General features: G+C 38.0%; 2 protein-coding genes across 3 annotated transcripts in view; one reads left to right on the plus strand and one right to left on the minus strand.

The window, feature by feature from the left end:
- gtf2e2 (general transcription factor IIE, polypeptide 2, beta) overlaps positions 1 to 10,428 on the minus strand; it is an 11,017-nt gene extending 589 nt beyond the window's left edge. Inside the window, exons 1-7 of one of the 2 annotated variants that reach the window (XM_005747013.1) lie at positions 10,189 to 10,428; positions 9,416 to 9,576; positions 2,617 to 2,696; positions 2,041 to 2,148; positions 1,452 to 1,634; positions 1,238 to 1,331; positions 45 to 160 (exon numbers count right to left, since the gene is read on the minus strand). In XM_005747013.1, the coding sequence (XP_005747070.1) occupies positions 45 to 160; positions 1,238 to 1,331; positions 1,452 to 1,634; positions 2,041 to 2,148; positions 2,617 to 2,696; positions 9,416 to 9,575 (741 nt within the window). In that variant the 5' untranslated portion in view covers position 9,576; positions 10,189 to 10,428. Of the gene's footprint in view, positions 1 to 44; positions 161 to 1,237; positions 1,332 to 1,451; positions 1,635 to 2,040; positions 2,149 to 2,616; positions 2,697 to 9,415; positions 9,577 to 9,707; positions 9,990 to 10,188 lie in introns of those variants that run through there. The other variant, XM_005747014.2, reaches the window with a different exon arrangement.
- smim18 (small integral membrane protein 18) lies at positions 3,458 to 7,994 on the plus strand. The gene is made up of 2 exons (XM_005747012.1): positions 3,458 to 3,756; positions 5,983 to 7,994. Exon 2 carries the CDS (start codon positions 5,988 to 5,990, stop codon positions 6,309 to 6,311), a length of 324 nt encoding a protein of 107 aa, XP_005747069.1. The 5' UTR covers positions 3,458 to 3,756; positions 5,983 to 5,987; the 3' UTR covers positions 6,312 to 7,994.
- Positions 10,429 to 11,152: the final 724 nt, after the last annotated feature.

Below are 11,152 nucleotides of genomic sequence, written 5' to 3' on the forward strand. Positions count from 1 at the left end.
ACACACACACGTGTGTGAATTAAAAAAACAAAAAAAACACTGACCACTTTCTTTGGTCCCGTTTCTTGCATGGAGGAAATGCCTTGTTTCTTCAGGTACTCTTCAATCTTGTCCTCATCTATAGAGTCAACTGGAACACTCCTCCACAGCTTCTGAAATTCTGACATTGAAAGCAGCTACACTTGAAGAGCCGGACACATAATCTTAACTAACCAAACAAGTCACAGACCTGAATGAAATGCATAATATGAGTTTTACAAAACACTTCTGATATAGATCTAATACAACAAACATTTCATTTCACAGTTGAAGTAAAGTTGCCTGAATCTTCGTCAAAGCCAAATTGGTTTTCACTTTGCACATGCTCCACCTCTCCAAATAGCACTGAAATTTGGCAAAAACGTTATAGCTTAAGTTGCAGACAAAGGCAATATAAAGCATGCTGTACCCCCAACATGGACCACAAGTAACATCGGAGGACAGAAATTCAGATCATTATGAATGTTCCAGTTCTAACTCGCGAAAATGTATGACGAAGACTTCCTTGATGTTGATTCTAACAACTTACCCAAGTCAAAATTGATAGCATAAACGTAGCTATTGTGAGATTGCCCACCGGTTTGAAGCATGTAGCCTTGAGAATTTCTGGACCTTGGTTGTTGGTCACTCAAGTGGTTAGCCAATGAGTTGTGTACCAAGGATAATCCTCCGTTTGTCTGATCTTATTGCAAAGCACTTTGTGATTTTTATCTGTGAAATGTGCTATATAAATAAATTTTACTTACTTACTCCGTTTTGAAATACAGTTTGACCAGGATTTACAAAATATAATTTTTTAATTTATTATGATTAAAATTTAGTCATAGTATAACTGAATCCATAAACAACAAGAAAATGTTCAGAGTTTTAGCTGATTTCAGTTCGACTTCTATAGAACTGATAGTCTTTTTGCAACCACAGCTATCGCCATCTGGTGGCATTCAGTTAGAATGGAGGTTTTCAGACAATTCACTAGCTTATTACTTATAAGCTACATCCATTTTTTTTTAAAAATCTCTATGGTGATAATTTCACACTTGGAAAATTCTTACATGAAATGAATGCAGAGTGAGGGCCAACTGGGTATGCATAGCATGCATAATAGTCAGTTTAGGTCAAAGACGGATACACAGAGAAAGAGGAAGCCATGTCACCGTACAATTTACTGATAGACCAATACCGATATACCAATACTCACCTTCATCTACCGCAAACTGGCAATGCTTGTCATTGTAGAACAAGATCTTTTTCTTGTCTGGTCTTGTAACAAAGATGATCTGATCCCCCAAAGCCTGTGAACGATCACACAAGAAGTCTTTACCATGCTTTAATTGTTTAGTTGCCACAGTGTTCGCACATCACCGAGTGGCATCTTAGTGGTGTTTCACTAAAAACTGAATAATGTTTAATACCTTGATGGCCTTGGCTGAATTGGGCAGCCCTTCCTCTACATCTTCTAGTAAGACTCCTCCCAGGCCCAGTTGGTCGTGCTTATCCAGCAGCCTCAGTAAGGCTTTCTTGTCCTTCAGGTTGTATTTAGGCTTGAAGCCATAGGTTCCATCCCGGACTTCAATTTTTGGATTGCTGACCAAGGCCTGAGATTGGTAGGTGAAAGTAAAGCACAAGATTATATATAACCCCCCTCCAATAAAAAACAAAATATAATAAAAACTGACACCTTGAAAAGACTAAACAAATAGTACAGTAGCTTTTTCTTCTTCGGTAAGTGTAGCCTTCCAATGTAAAAAGATGGCTTAATGTCATATGATGTATTATCAGCTTAATTTCTCATCACTTACTTTCAATGGCTTTTTTCTTTTGCAACATACCGAATATGTTTGGATGAGAATAACTTACAAATTAGCTTGAGGGGAAAAAACAAGTATTGTGTAGATTTAAGGTGAGACTCGTAAAAGAAATTGCTCAGAGAAAACGCAATTGACCTTAGTACTACTGACAATAAAAGATAGAGGTATGGCATTAAAAATAGCACAAAAGCACCTCATTCATGAGCCACTGTTTCTGCTTCATGCTTATGTCAAGAAGTTTGGTCTCATCAAGAATCTCATCTAAGGTCAGGAAGTGCGTGTCCCCATTCTGATGCCTCGTCTGAGAGATTAAGGACAGAAAAGCAGACATTAGGTAAACACACACACAAAACAATATTCACAGCTCTCTTATTTTCTGCACCATGGAGAAGATTTTAGGCAAATATCTACAGTAATTTTATAGGATTCAGAACTGTGCATTCAACAGGTGGCACAAATGCACACATTTAACAGGAAAATCTGTCAATCTGAGTGTGAGTTCTTCACCGAGGAATGAGTCAAACAGCTAGTGTGACAAGGCCTGGCTGCCTGTTTGCAGAGCCACAGCATGATAAACAAGCTGTTAACATACCAAAAGAAAGACTGGGGACCAAATGTTAACCCAGCGGGCACAAATGACTCACTCATGTTTCACAACAGACAAATGTCAAGCTTTATTATTAAACAGTTTGGTGAAAAGATAAAATCTTAATTGTGTTGGTGCTGCTGAAAAAAAAGGTTTTAATGTCCCCCTCAAAATCCTCATTACCTTCATGTAATTTACTATCTTGGCCAGGCAACCAAACTTGTACCCAGAGCTCGTCTTAATGTTGAAGCTGCCATTAGATTCTGTGGAAAAAAACAACAACATTTAAGTTTAACCAATTTATTATCGCAAGACTGAATGTACAGTGAGATTTGAGAACTACATGGACTGACATATTTGTGCAAGAACACTTTGCTGAAAATGTATTTCAGATAATTGACTACTGTCATGTCAGCTCCTGTCAAATGAGCAGCGAGTGTTTAATGAGGTCATTAAAATCCTAACTGCATTCATTATTTGACATTTTCTTATTGTCAATATTCAGTGAAAAGACAGAAGCAAACAGTGCATTTGTTTGCCACTCTCTATTTTGCCTGTCAGCCTTCATTTGTTCCTATTGAAGACGCTATCATCTGAAACAGGTCAAAGGAACACAATGACATTGAGGCTAATTCAGGTTTTAAGCAAACCTGACTCATACGAGAGTTAATGCTGGGGACTACTTCCAGATACAAAGTAACACTCCAGGAAGCTAGTGAGTATTTACAGCTGCAGGGTATGTATTTTGGGTAACACAGAAACACGTCACGCAGTGCAAAAATGTGGCAGATTTAAATGTTTGCAACATTAAAATACTACACAAGTCATATATCAAGCCAATCTGATTTAGTTTGACTTGAAGTCCGGCCAGCTGGTCTTATTCTCTGCTGGAGTCCAATAATGCTGCTCCCCTCAGAGACTGACTGAGGTCTGGACTCGGCATTCACCAATCAAAGCTGAAAACAGACACTGATTCATGAATGATTCATTGTGTAGGCGGGAGCTTCTGTTGCTTTGAGCTGCACAGTAGGCAGGACGGTGAAACTGTGACAGACCAGCTAACGAATGGTGCAGAGGCAGGGCTAATAGAAAGAAGCCAATGATGTAGACAATCCTGTGCTGTTCAGCTGAGACATGAAGAGCTGCAAGGAGTGGCGGTGGAGGAGAGCGACTGAAAGTGCACGAGAGCACTGAGGAGGAAAGCAGGTTGAAGAGTGAATGTGGAGGAGGGAAAGAGTGTAAACGAAGAAGATAGGTGGAGCACCAAAAAGAGGAGAGACATTTGTCGGCTTACATCTTCTAAAAACTGAGCCAGACACACAGGTGAGTCTGCATGTTTTTCTGAACACCATCCTCTGAATAATGTGCGTGACATCAACAGATCATAATAATCCACAATATAAATTTAAGCTACAGGCTACAGGCTGCACTGGGTTTTCACTATGAAGACATGAATATGAGGATTTTTTTTAGAGCGTTCTAATATTTGCAGGATGAAGTCATGCATCTTTAAATGCAGTGGATGTATTTACAAAGCCAGGTCCTTTTGCGTAGGAATTACAACATTTAGACTGTATAAGCGAACAGTGGATTAAATATACATGGATCTGTCTGCTTTCTACCCACTTGAATACCAAGCATCAGAACCTGTCTGTGTGTACTTATGGATATCATGTATGTGTTTGTTTAAATGCATGACTCAAGACAAATCAATGAAGGACTGAGTGCTGTGAGGAGCCAGCCAGGGGCATTAGGAGTGTGTGTGTGTGTGTGTGTGTGTGTGTGTGTGTGTGTGTGTGTGCGTGCGTGTGCGTGTGTGAGAGAGAGAGAGACAGCCACTGTGTAGAGAGGAACCTCCAGTTCTACACCTTCAGAGCCTGGCTGGGGTGGGGCTGTTTTGGTGAGTGATAACAGATGCAGGAGTCAATCTGTCCCTGTCTGTATAATTGCTCTGACAAAAGAAAGGAGGGTGACCCCCCGGGGGGGGGGTATAAATTAGTAACAGAGGTTGTTGTAAAGCCATGACTTGAGGTGAAACTGATATTAGGAGCTGGGTTTGTAGCAACAGGATCAAAACAGTTGATTCAACGCAAAAGAAAGCAACACAAAACCCATACTGTATACACAACTTCCAGACAAAGTGGGAAGAATCTGGTGAGGGCAATGTTCAAAGCTGCCCTTCCTCACATGTAGAGCATAATAAAGGAGACAGCCTGTCCAGCAGTCACGTGCTGCCTGTGATCTCAAATGACAATTACCTTGACTACTCTCAATTGCACACTGATGCACACTGCATGGACTTTTTCTATTCTTACATGCACTTCCATCAGGTGTCAAGAGAATTTCAGACTAAGATGAAGCAACCAATGAAAATGTCTCACCAGGACAAGCCACTAAGCTTTTTCACATTTAAGTTCCCAGGTCACCTGAAACTCAAGTTACAAACCCACTAAAATAAACACACAAACAAGTCATATTAAAACAACACAAGTCTATGCACGATGGCATGTGTTTGCACACATTTAGCCTTATTAAATCTCTAAAGGAAGAGATGGTGGAAAGAGATGCACTCACGCCCCACTCCTACAACTGGGTCATCTGCCTTCGCCTCAATATTTCATGCACAAATGTCTGTGATTGTCTGCATACAAGTGTGTGTTAAGAGCATGTATGTGCACTTTTGTGCATGGCTGTGTGGGCAGAGACACTCCACAGTGTGCCCCGAGGATTTTAAAATGGTAGGTGTTGGCTAAAAATGGGAAAGAACAGCTGAAGTGAGGCAAATGTGCACTTGAAGGATCTCTTAAGTTCATTATTTTATTACACTTCCGTTACTACATTTGTATAAGGCATTGTGGCCAAAGAGCTGCACACCAAGCATAGATGGCACAGTTCTCTACACACCCACCCTTTATTACCAGCCTTTTAAGGCTATTTTTGTTCTGAGCAGATGGCCTCAGTAGGGTTTCTGGTGTTTTGCAATATAACCTGTGCTATAATAATACACCATCTTCTCATTTCACACAAAAAATATGTCTGTAATGACAGATGTAGACTAGGTTTTGTTTACATACATACAAAGCAGTTTATCTTTTTACAACATGATCCCCTTCGTGACTGATAACGAAGCGTTACATTCATTACAACAAATTACCTATAAGAGTATTTGATAGTTTTATGAGAGTAAATGAGTTTCCATGTCTGCCTGCTGTCTCGAGTGGAACAAATTCCTTTTTCAATATCAGTATCACAAAGATAATTAGTTTTAGTTTTGTTTTTAATTATCACAATAATCAGGAGCAAATGCTTCAAAAAATCCTGGAATAGAGCCAGGCACATCTGGTTAAAAGCACTGCATCACAATGTGTTATGCCCTGAAGACAAATTCTCCCATTACTGTCATTTTTTAATCAGCCTCACACCATGAAAACACGAATTTAACAACCGCTGCTTTCATTTTGAAATTTGATCTGCAGTAAAACCAAGACCCAAACACTGTCATAAGCATTAACAATCTTTTTTTCCTTGTGTCTTATTGTTTCCAACCAGAAATCATGACCAACATCACAGCTACTGTTCATCCAAACAATCTCCCACTGCGAGAAGAGGGAGTCCCTCTGTCCCTCGTCTCCTTTCAGGTCCAGGAAGTCTACCCATTTCATGATGGCTGGAATGTGGCCTGTTTTGTCATCCTTCTTCTTTTTATTCTCACCGTCCTGTCCTTGGCAGCGTTGGCTGTGCTCTATGAGCTGCTGGACTGTGGGTGCTGCGCCAAAGGGAAAACACACCACCAGCTACAGGAGGAAGGGCCGGGAAGCTGCAGCAAGCTTATGAGTAGCATGTGCAAGGAGCCAGAATCCCACACTGAGGTGGTATAGTGGCAACAAGGACGAAGTAAAGAATAATAGGAATTTGGATATTGTTGCTCATTTGGACAGGACCACACTACTGACTAAGATGTTTGCAAAAATGAACTCCCAAAAACCCCCCAAAACACTCAAAGTAATTCAGTTGTTCACAATTAGAGGTGAAAGCTGGTGACTGAACGATATAAATGTATCTTCCCACATCTACCGCAGACCCCGAAAGCCATATTTCACTTCTGAAATACTCCCAGAAGAAAAGAAGATCACCTGAGTATTTATAACATGGCTTAAAAACACAAATTTCCACTACTTAAAGTACCCATATTATGCCCTTTGAATTATTCCCTACAACTTTATTCGAAGCCCATTTCAAATAACTTATTAGTGAGAAAACTTTGCCTTTATTTTTATGGGAATGTTGCCAGGACAACAGAAAATCCCCTATGTTTAGTGCTAATACAGCTAGAGCTTCTGTACTCATCTCTTGCTCACAGAAATTGTATTCTAATACTGCAGAATTTCCAATAAAGCACTTCTCATTTACATAATATTCTTTTTCAGGTGTAAGCAAATAATCTCGATAAACTAGTCATAAACAGCCTGTTACCATAAACCATATACTATTTTTAAGCCATTTTCCACCCACTCCTCTGCATAGCTTAGGTCCTCACAAAAGCAACACTGGCTGACAAAAACAAGCTAAAGACTACGGCTCTACTTTACATTATATTGAAAGAGACGAGCAAAACAAAGGGTAAAAGACGTGCTGCAGCAGTGTACAGTATAACAAAACTAATGCATGCATGTCCGTGTGTTTTACAAGTCTAAGCTGATGACTCAGCTAGTCCTAAGCACCAAGACAATAGTTAGCTGATGCATCTCTTAAGGTTACTCTTCATCATATATAAATGAGGCAAATTTTTATTCAGTTATTTTCTGCTGATATACACGTGAAATAAACTCCTCGTGTCTCCAAATCTGCCTCTTCTGCCTGCCAGTGTACGATGCTACACAAGCAGCTCAGCTCTTTTATCCATGTCATATAGTGGGTGGCTAGTGCTACATCAATAAAGTGTAATGCTTAATTGTTTTGAACACTCTGCCTTTGGGTCGAACAGTTTTCCTGGACGAAACCCTGTAAATAATCTTATCCTGGTACACCACTAAAATACATTCATGGGCTTGTTAAGGAGCATGACATGGGGACTTTAATATAGGCTGTGGCAGAATGTGTTGCATTAAATGGGCATTTTCTTAGTTTGATTATTTTGGAAACTGATTATTAAGTTGCATGGGAAAAAAAACGTTGGGGAAAAAAGCATTTTCTTACCCTGCTATATGGGTGTTAAAAAAAAAAACCTGTTCAGAAAAAACAACTACTGTGTGAGTGCTTTTTTTGTGACCTACTGGATGCAGTGAGCTTCTTCAAGACATGCTGTTTCTGAAATTGCCGTCCAAATCTTATTACAACAATATCTGTTGATCAAGCCTAGTCAGATGAAATCATTGCTTAGGATAAAGCTGGTGTTCTTCAGTAAATTGTAAGCCAGTGTTGTCAACATGTTTAGCACTGCAACATAATCTCATGACAAGTTCGCATGCTGCACAGTGATGTACGGTAAAATGTTATATTGAGCACTATGTGTAATTTCATGCCTTACCACAAAACGCCTAATAAAAGCTGACTCACTTTTCTGTTAACAGAAGTAGCTTTTTCTTTAAGAGTATATGGCGTGACATTGCAATTTCGAACGGATGCCAAGAGGCCACTGCTCACAATTCTTATGTTGTATATATATTTATGCATGTTGCTTTAATTCATCTGAAAGAACATTTTAAATGCAAAAGTGTCATAAGTATCACTTATAATCCAATTTTCTTTTATCTAAATTTGACTGAGCAGTAAGAATTCTAGTTTTTTGGGTTAAGCTAAGGATTTAGAATGAGAAAAGATCGTCACCTGATTAATTTAACCTGTGAAGTAAGGTTCTTTCTTATTAGAAATAACAACCAGGAGAGTGTATTATTCCAGTGTCTTGGTTGTCTTGTTGAATCACAGTAAACTGACATGCACAACTTTAATTACATGGATCCTCAATTTACTATCAAGTCTTTAGGGCAGATTAATTTTGAGTATCGACCCAGTTGAAAGTTCCTTCATCCACTCTAAAATGTCTTTTGGTTCACTTGTCTTGGATGTTAGACTTTCATAATATAAAAAGCTATATACTGATGAGATGAGATTATTTTATTCAAAACTAAAGCAACTAGCATTGGTGCATATTTAGGCCTTTGATTAGATATTAACCAGCTGGATGTGTGAAAATTGTTTTGGTGTCCAAATATGAGCAATCCGATTGTACAGAATAAGCCTCTTATGTTGCGAATAGATTTTGATTTTCAAAGAACTATAATTAATGGCACAGATAAACAAAAATCTACTTTTCTTCATTTAAAAATATGTTTTCCATTAAAGAAATTATTAATATTTATTTTCCCAAATCGTATTAAGTTACAGGATTTTCTGAATCAACAGAAAATAAGGTGATCTTCAAATAATCAATAGAAAATGTTTTTAGTTGTTTTTTTTTTTGTTTTTTTTATTCACTCGTGTCCATAATTTTCCCTCATAGTTACTTTGAGCCATACTGAGGGTGCTCATTTTTGTCTGGCTCTGAGCTTTGTGAAACTTTAGCGTTAGCCACATTCCCTTTTCATATTTAAATGTCTAATTAGATTTCTTGTTTATCAATGTTTTCTCGCTGGTACCCCTACAGTGTACTTTGGTGAACTTTGTCTCTTCACTCACAGTGAGAAGCTTCCACACTAACACCATGTCAGGCTGTGAGAGTGCATGTGAATATTTTCCTACACCGCTATACAATCAGTTATATGGGAGACTGAATGGCCAGTCACTGGGCGGAGCTAAGCACTGGAAATCTGCAGAATCCAGTCCCTGGCCAGTCAGTCGATGCATCTCCTACTTGCCAACATATATCTACAGATGCTAGCCAGTGGTGATGTGAATCAATAGAGACATTAAAACACTAACAAACAAGAATAAGTGGTTTACAGCAACAAACATCATCCTTTTCAAGAAAATATTTTTCACCTACCACTACTGAGTTTGGAACTAGAGGAGCTCTCCTTGTCAACTTTGGGTTTCTTCTTTTTGTGTGATCCAGAGTCTGAGGCAGCCTGTCTCTTCTCTACAGTTGGGGTGGAAAGTGCCCTTTTCTTAAAAAGCTCCCTTTCTCTCAGTAGAGCAGGATCCATCCTGTTTGAAAGATTAAAAAAAAAGAAAGAAGAAGATTCATTTAACAAAAGGCAAAGCAACAAAGCTCATTTTGATGGATTCAAGGAATCACATTCTTAATATATGTAAGTATACGTGTAAGTAGCAAGAACCTTTAGTGGCCTTTAGCTTCAGGGACTTATGAGCTGTCACTTGGTTGATCTTTTTGTAATAAAGCCATCAAGAAACGGTTTTTTTCTCGATACCAACAAAACAACTGATATATTAAAAAAACAAAAAACTAAGCTGAAAAGTCATACAGCCAAATACTGTTCGGAGACGAACCATAGTTATTAATTTTTTTAGAATTAAATGGCGTTAGAGGGAAAACAGTCATTACCCCAGAGCCACAAATATAAAGCTAGTTAAACTAGCTAACAATAGCTAGTTTATTTTCAATTCCGATTACAAACGGCTTTCAGTTGACTTTGTGATCATGTAAATCCCATAATAACTACAACTAACATTATGTTAATAAGCGAACGTTACTGAGTATTATGGGGAAACCAGGATAAATAAACAAACGTGGTGAAACACTGTACCAGAAGCTTAGTAGTTAACCTAGCGTTAGCATCACGATTAATTCAACATTACCTGACACTTTGTTCCTGTTCTCACTCAGAGAAAGAAGAGGGTTAGTCCAAGAGCACTAACTATATGCTGTAGATGTAAAACTGAATGCGTCCTCCACCGAATCACTGTTTTTTGTCGTTCCTTCGGAGACAACACAAGTAAACTTCATACACAATTTTACTCATGCTGCACTTCCGTTTCTAGTTCGATTTTTCCGATATCGACAGCGAAGCCTGTATGGCGTCATTACGTACGTACGACAAAACGATGATTTACGATGAATAAAAAACTGCACGTTTAGAAAATATTGATGACAACAATTTTCGAAATATATCTTCTATTTGTTTGGGTCCCTATCGACAGATTAAATGTTTTGTTTTTTAATCCACCACAAAATCACATCAATTTACACGTTTTTTAACAAACTATAAAAGACAAAATATAAAAGAAAAAAAGATCACGCAGTAATTTTTGTTTGTGCAAAAGTTTGGTCTCTCCTTTATGCTATTTTGCTATAGTATTACTCGGGATTTATACTAATTGTCACATCCATATTCTTATTAACTACTGAAACGCTAAACAGGACAAGCCATAAAAATATATATCAACATAAAGTATTCTGCGTGATAGTTGAATAAAAATGGGAGTTAAATAAACTTTCATATAAAGCTGCTAGTCTATTCGTGAATTGGGTTCATATAACCAATACGCTATCGCCTAATATGCACCAAATCTAAATTTATGTGTCACAAATAATTTTTTTGTTTTACATGGACAAATTAAAGTCTTCTTTCATTTTACTTCTTCTGTTCTTCAGTTCTGAGTAAAAAATAAAAAGCAACAAAACAGGATATTATTACTTTAATTTATTTTTGAGTGTGTTTTGTGTAATTTATTTATTTATTTTTAATCATTGGACTTCTTGTTATTTTGGGAAGAGATTATTGGCTCAGCATCGCCACTTAGAGGTTGTTTTAAACCCCTG

This window comes from Pundamilia nyererei, unplaced genomic scaffold (genome assembly GCF_000239375.1).
Source record: "Pundamilia nyererei isolate P.nyererei 1_Seehausen unplaced genomic scaffold, PunNye1.0 scaffold00187, whole genome shotgun sequence".
In the NCBI taxonomy this organism is placed as follows: domain Eukaryota; kingdom Metazoa; phylum Chordata; class Actinopteri; order Cichliformes; family Cichlidae; genus Pundamilia; species Pundamilia nyererei.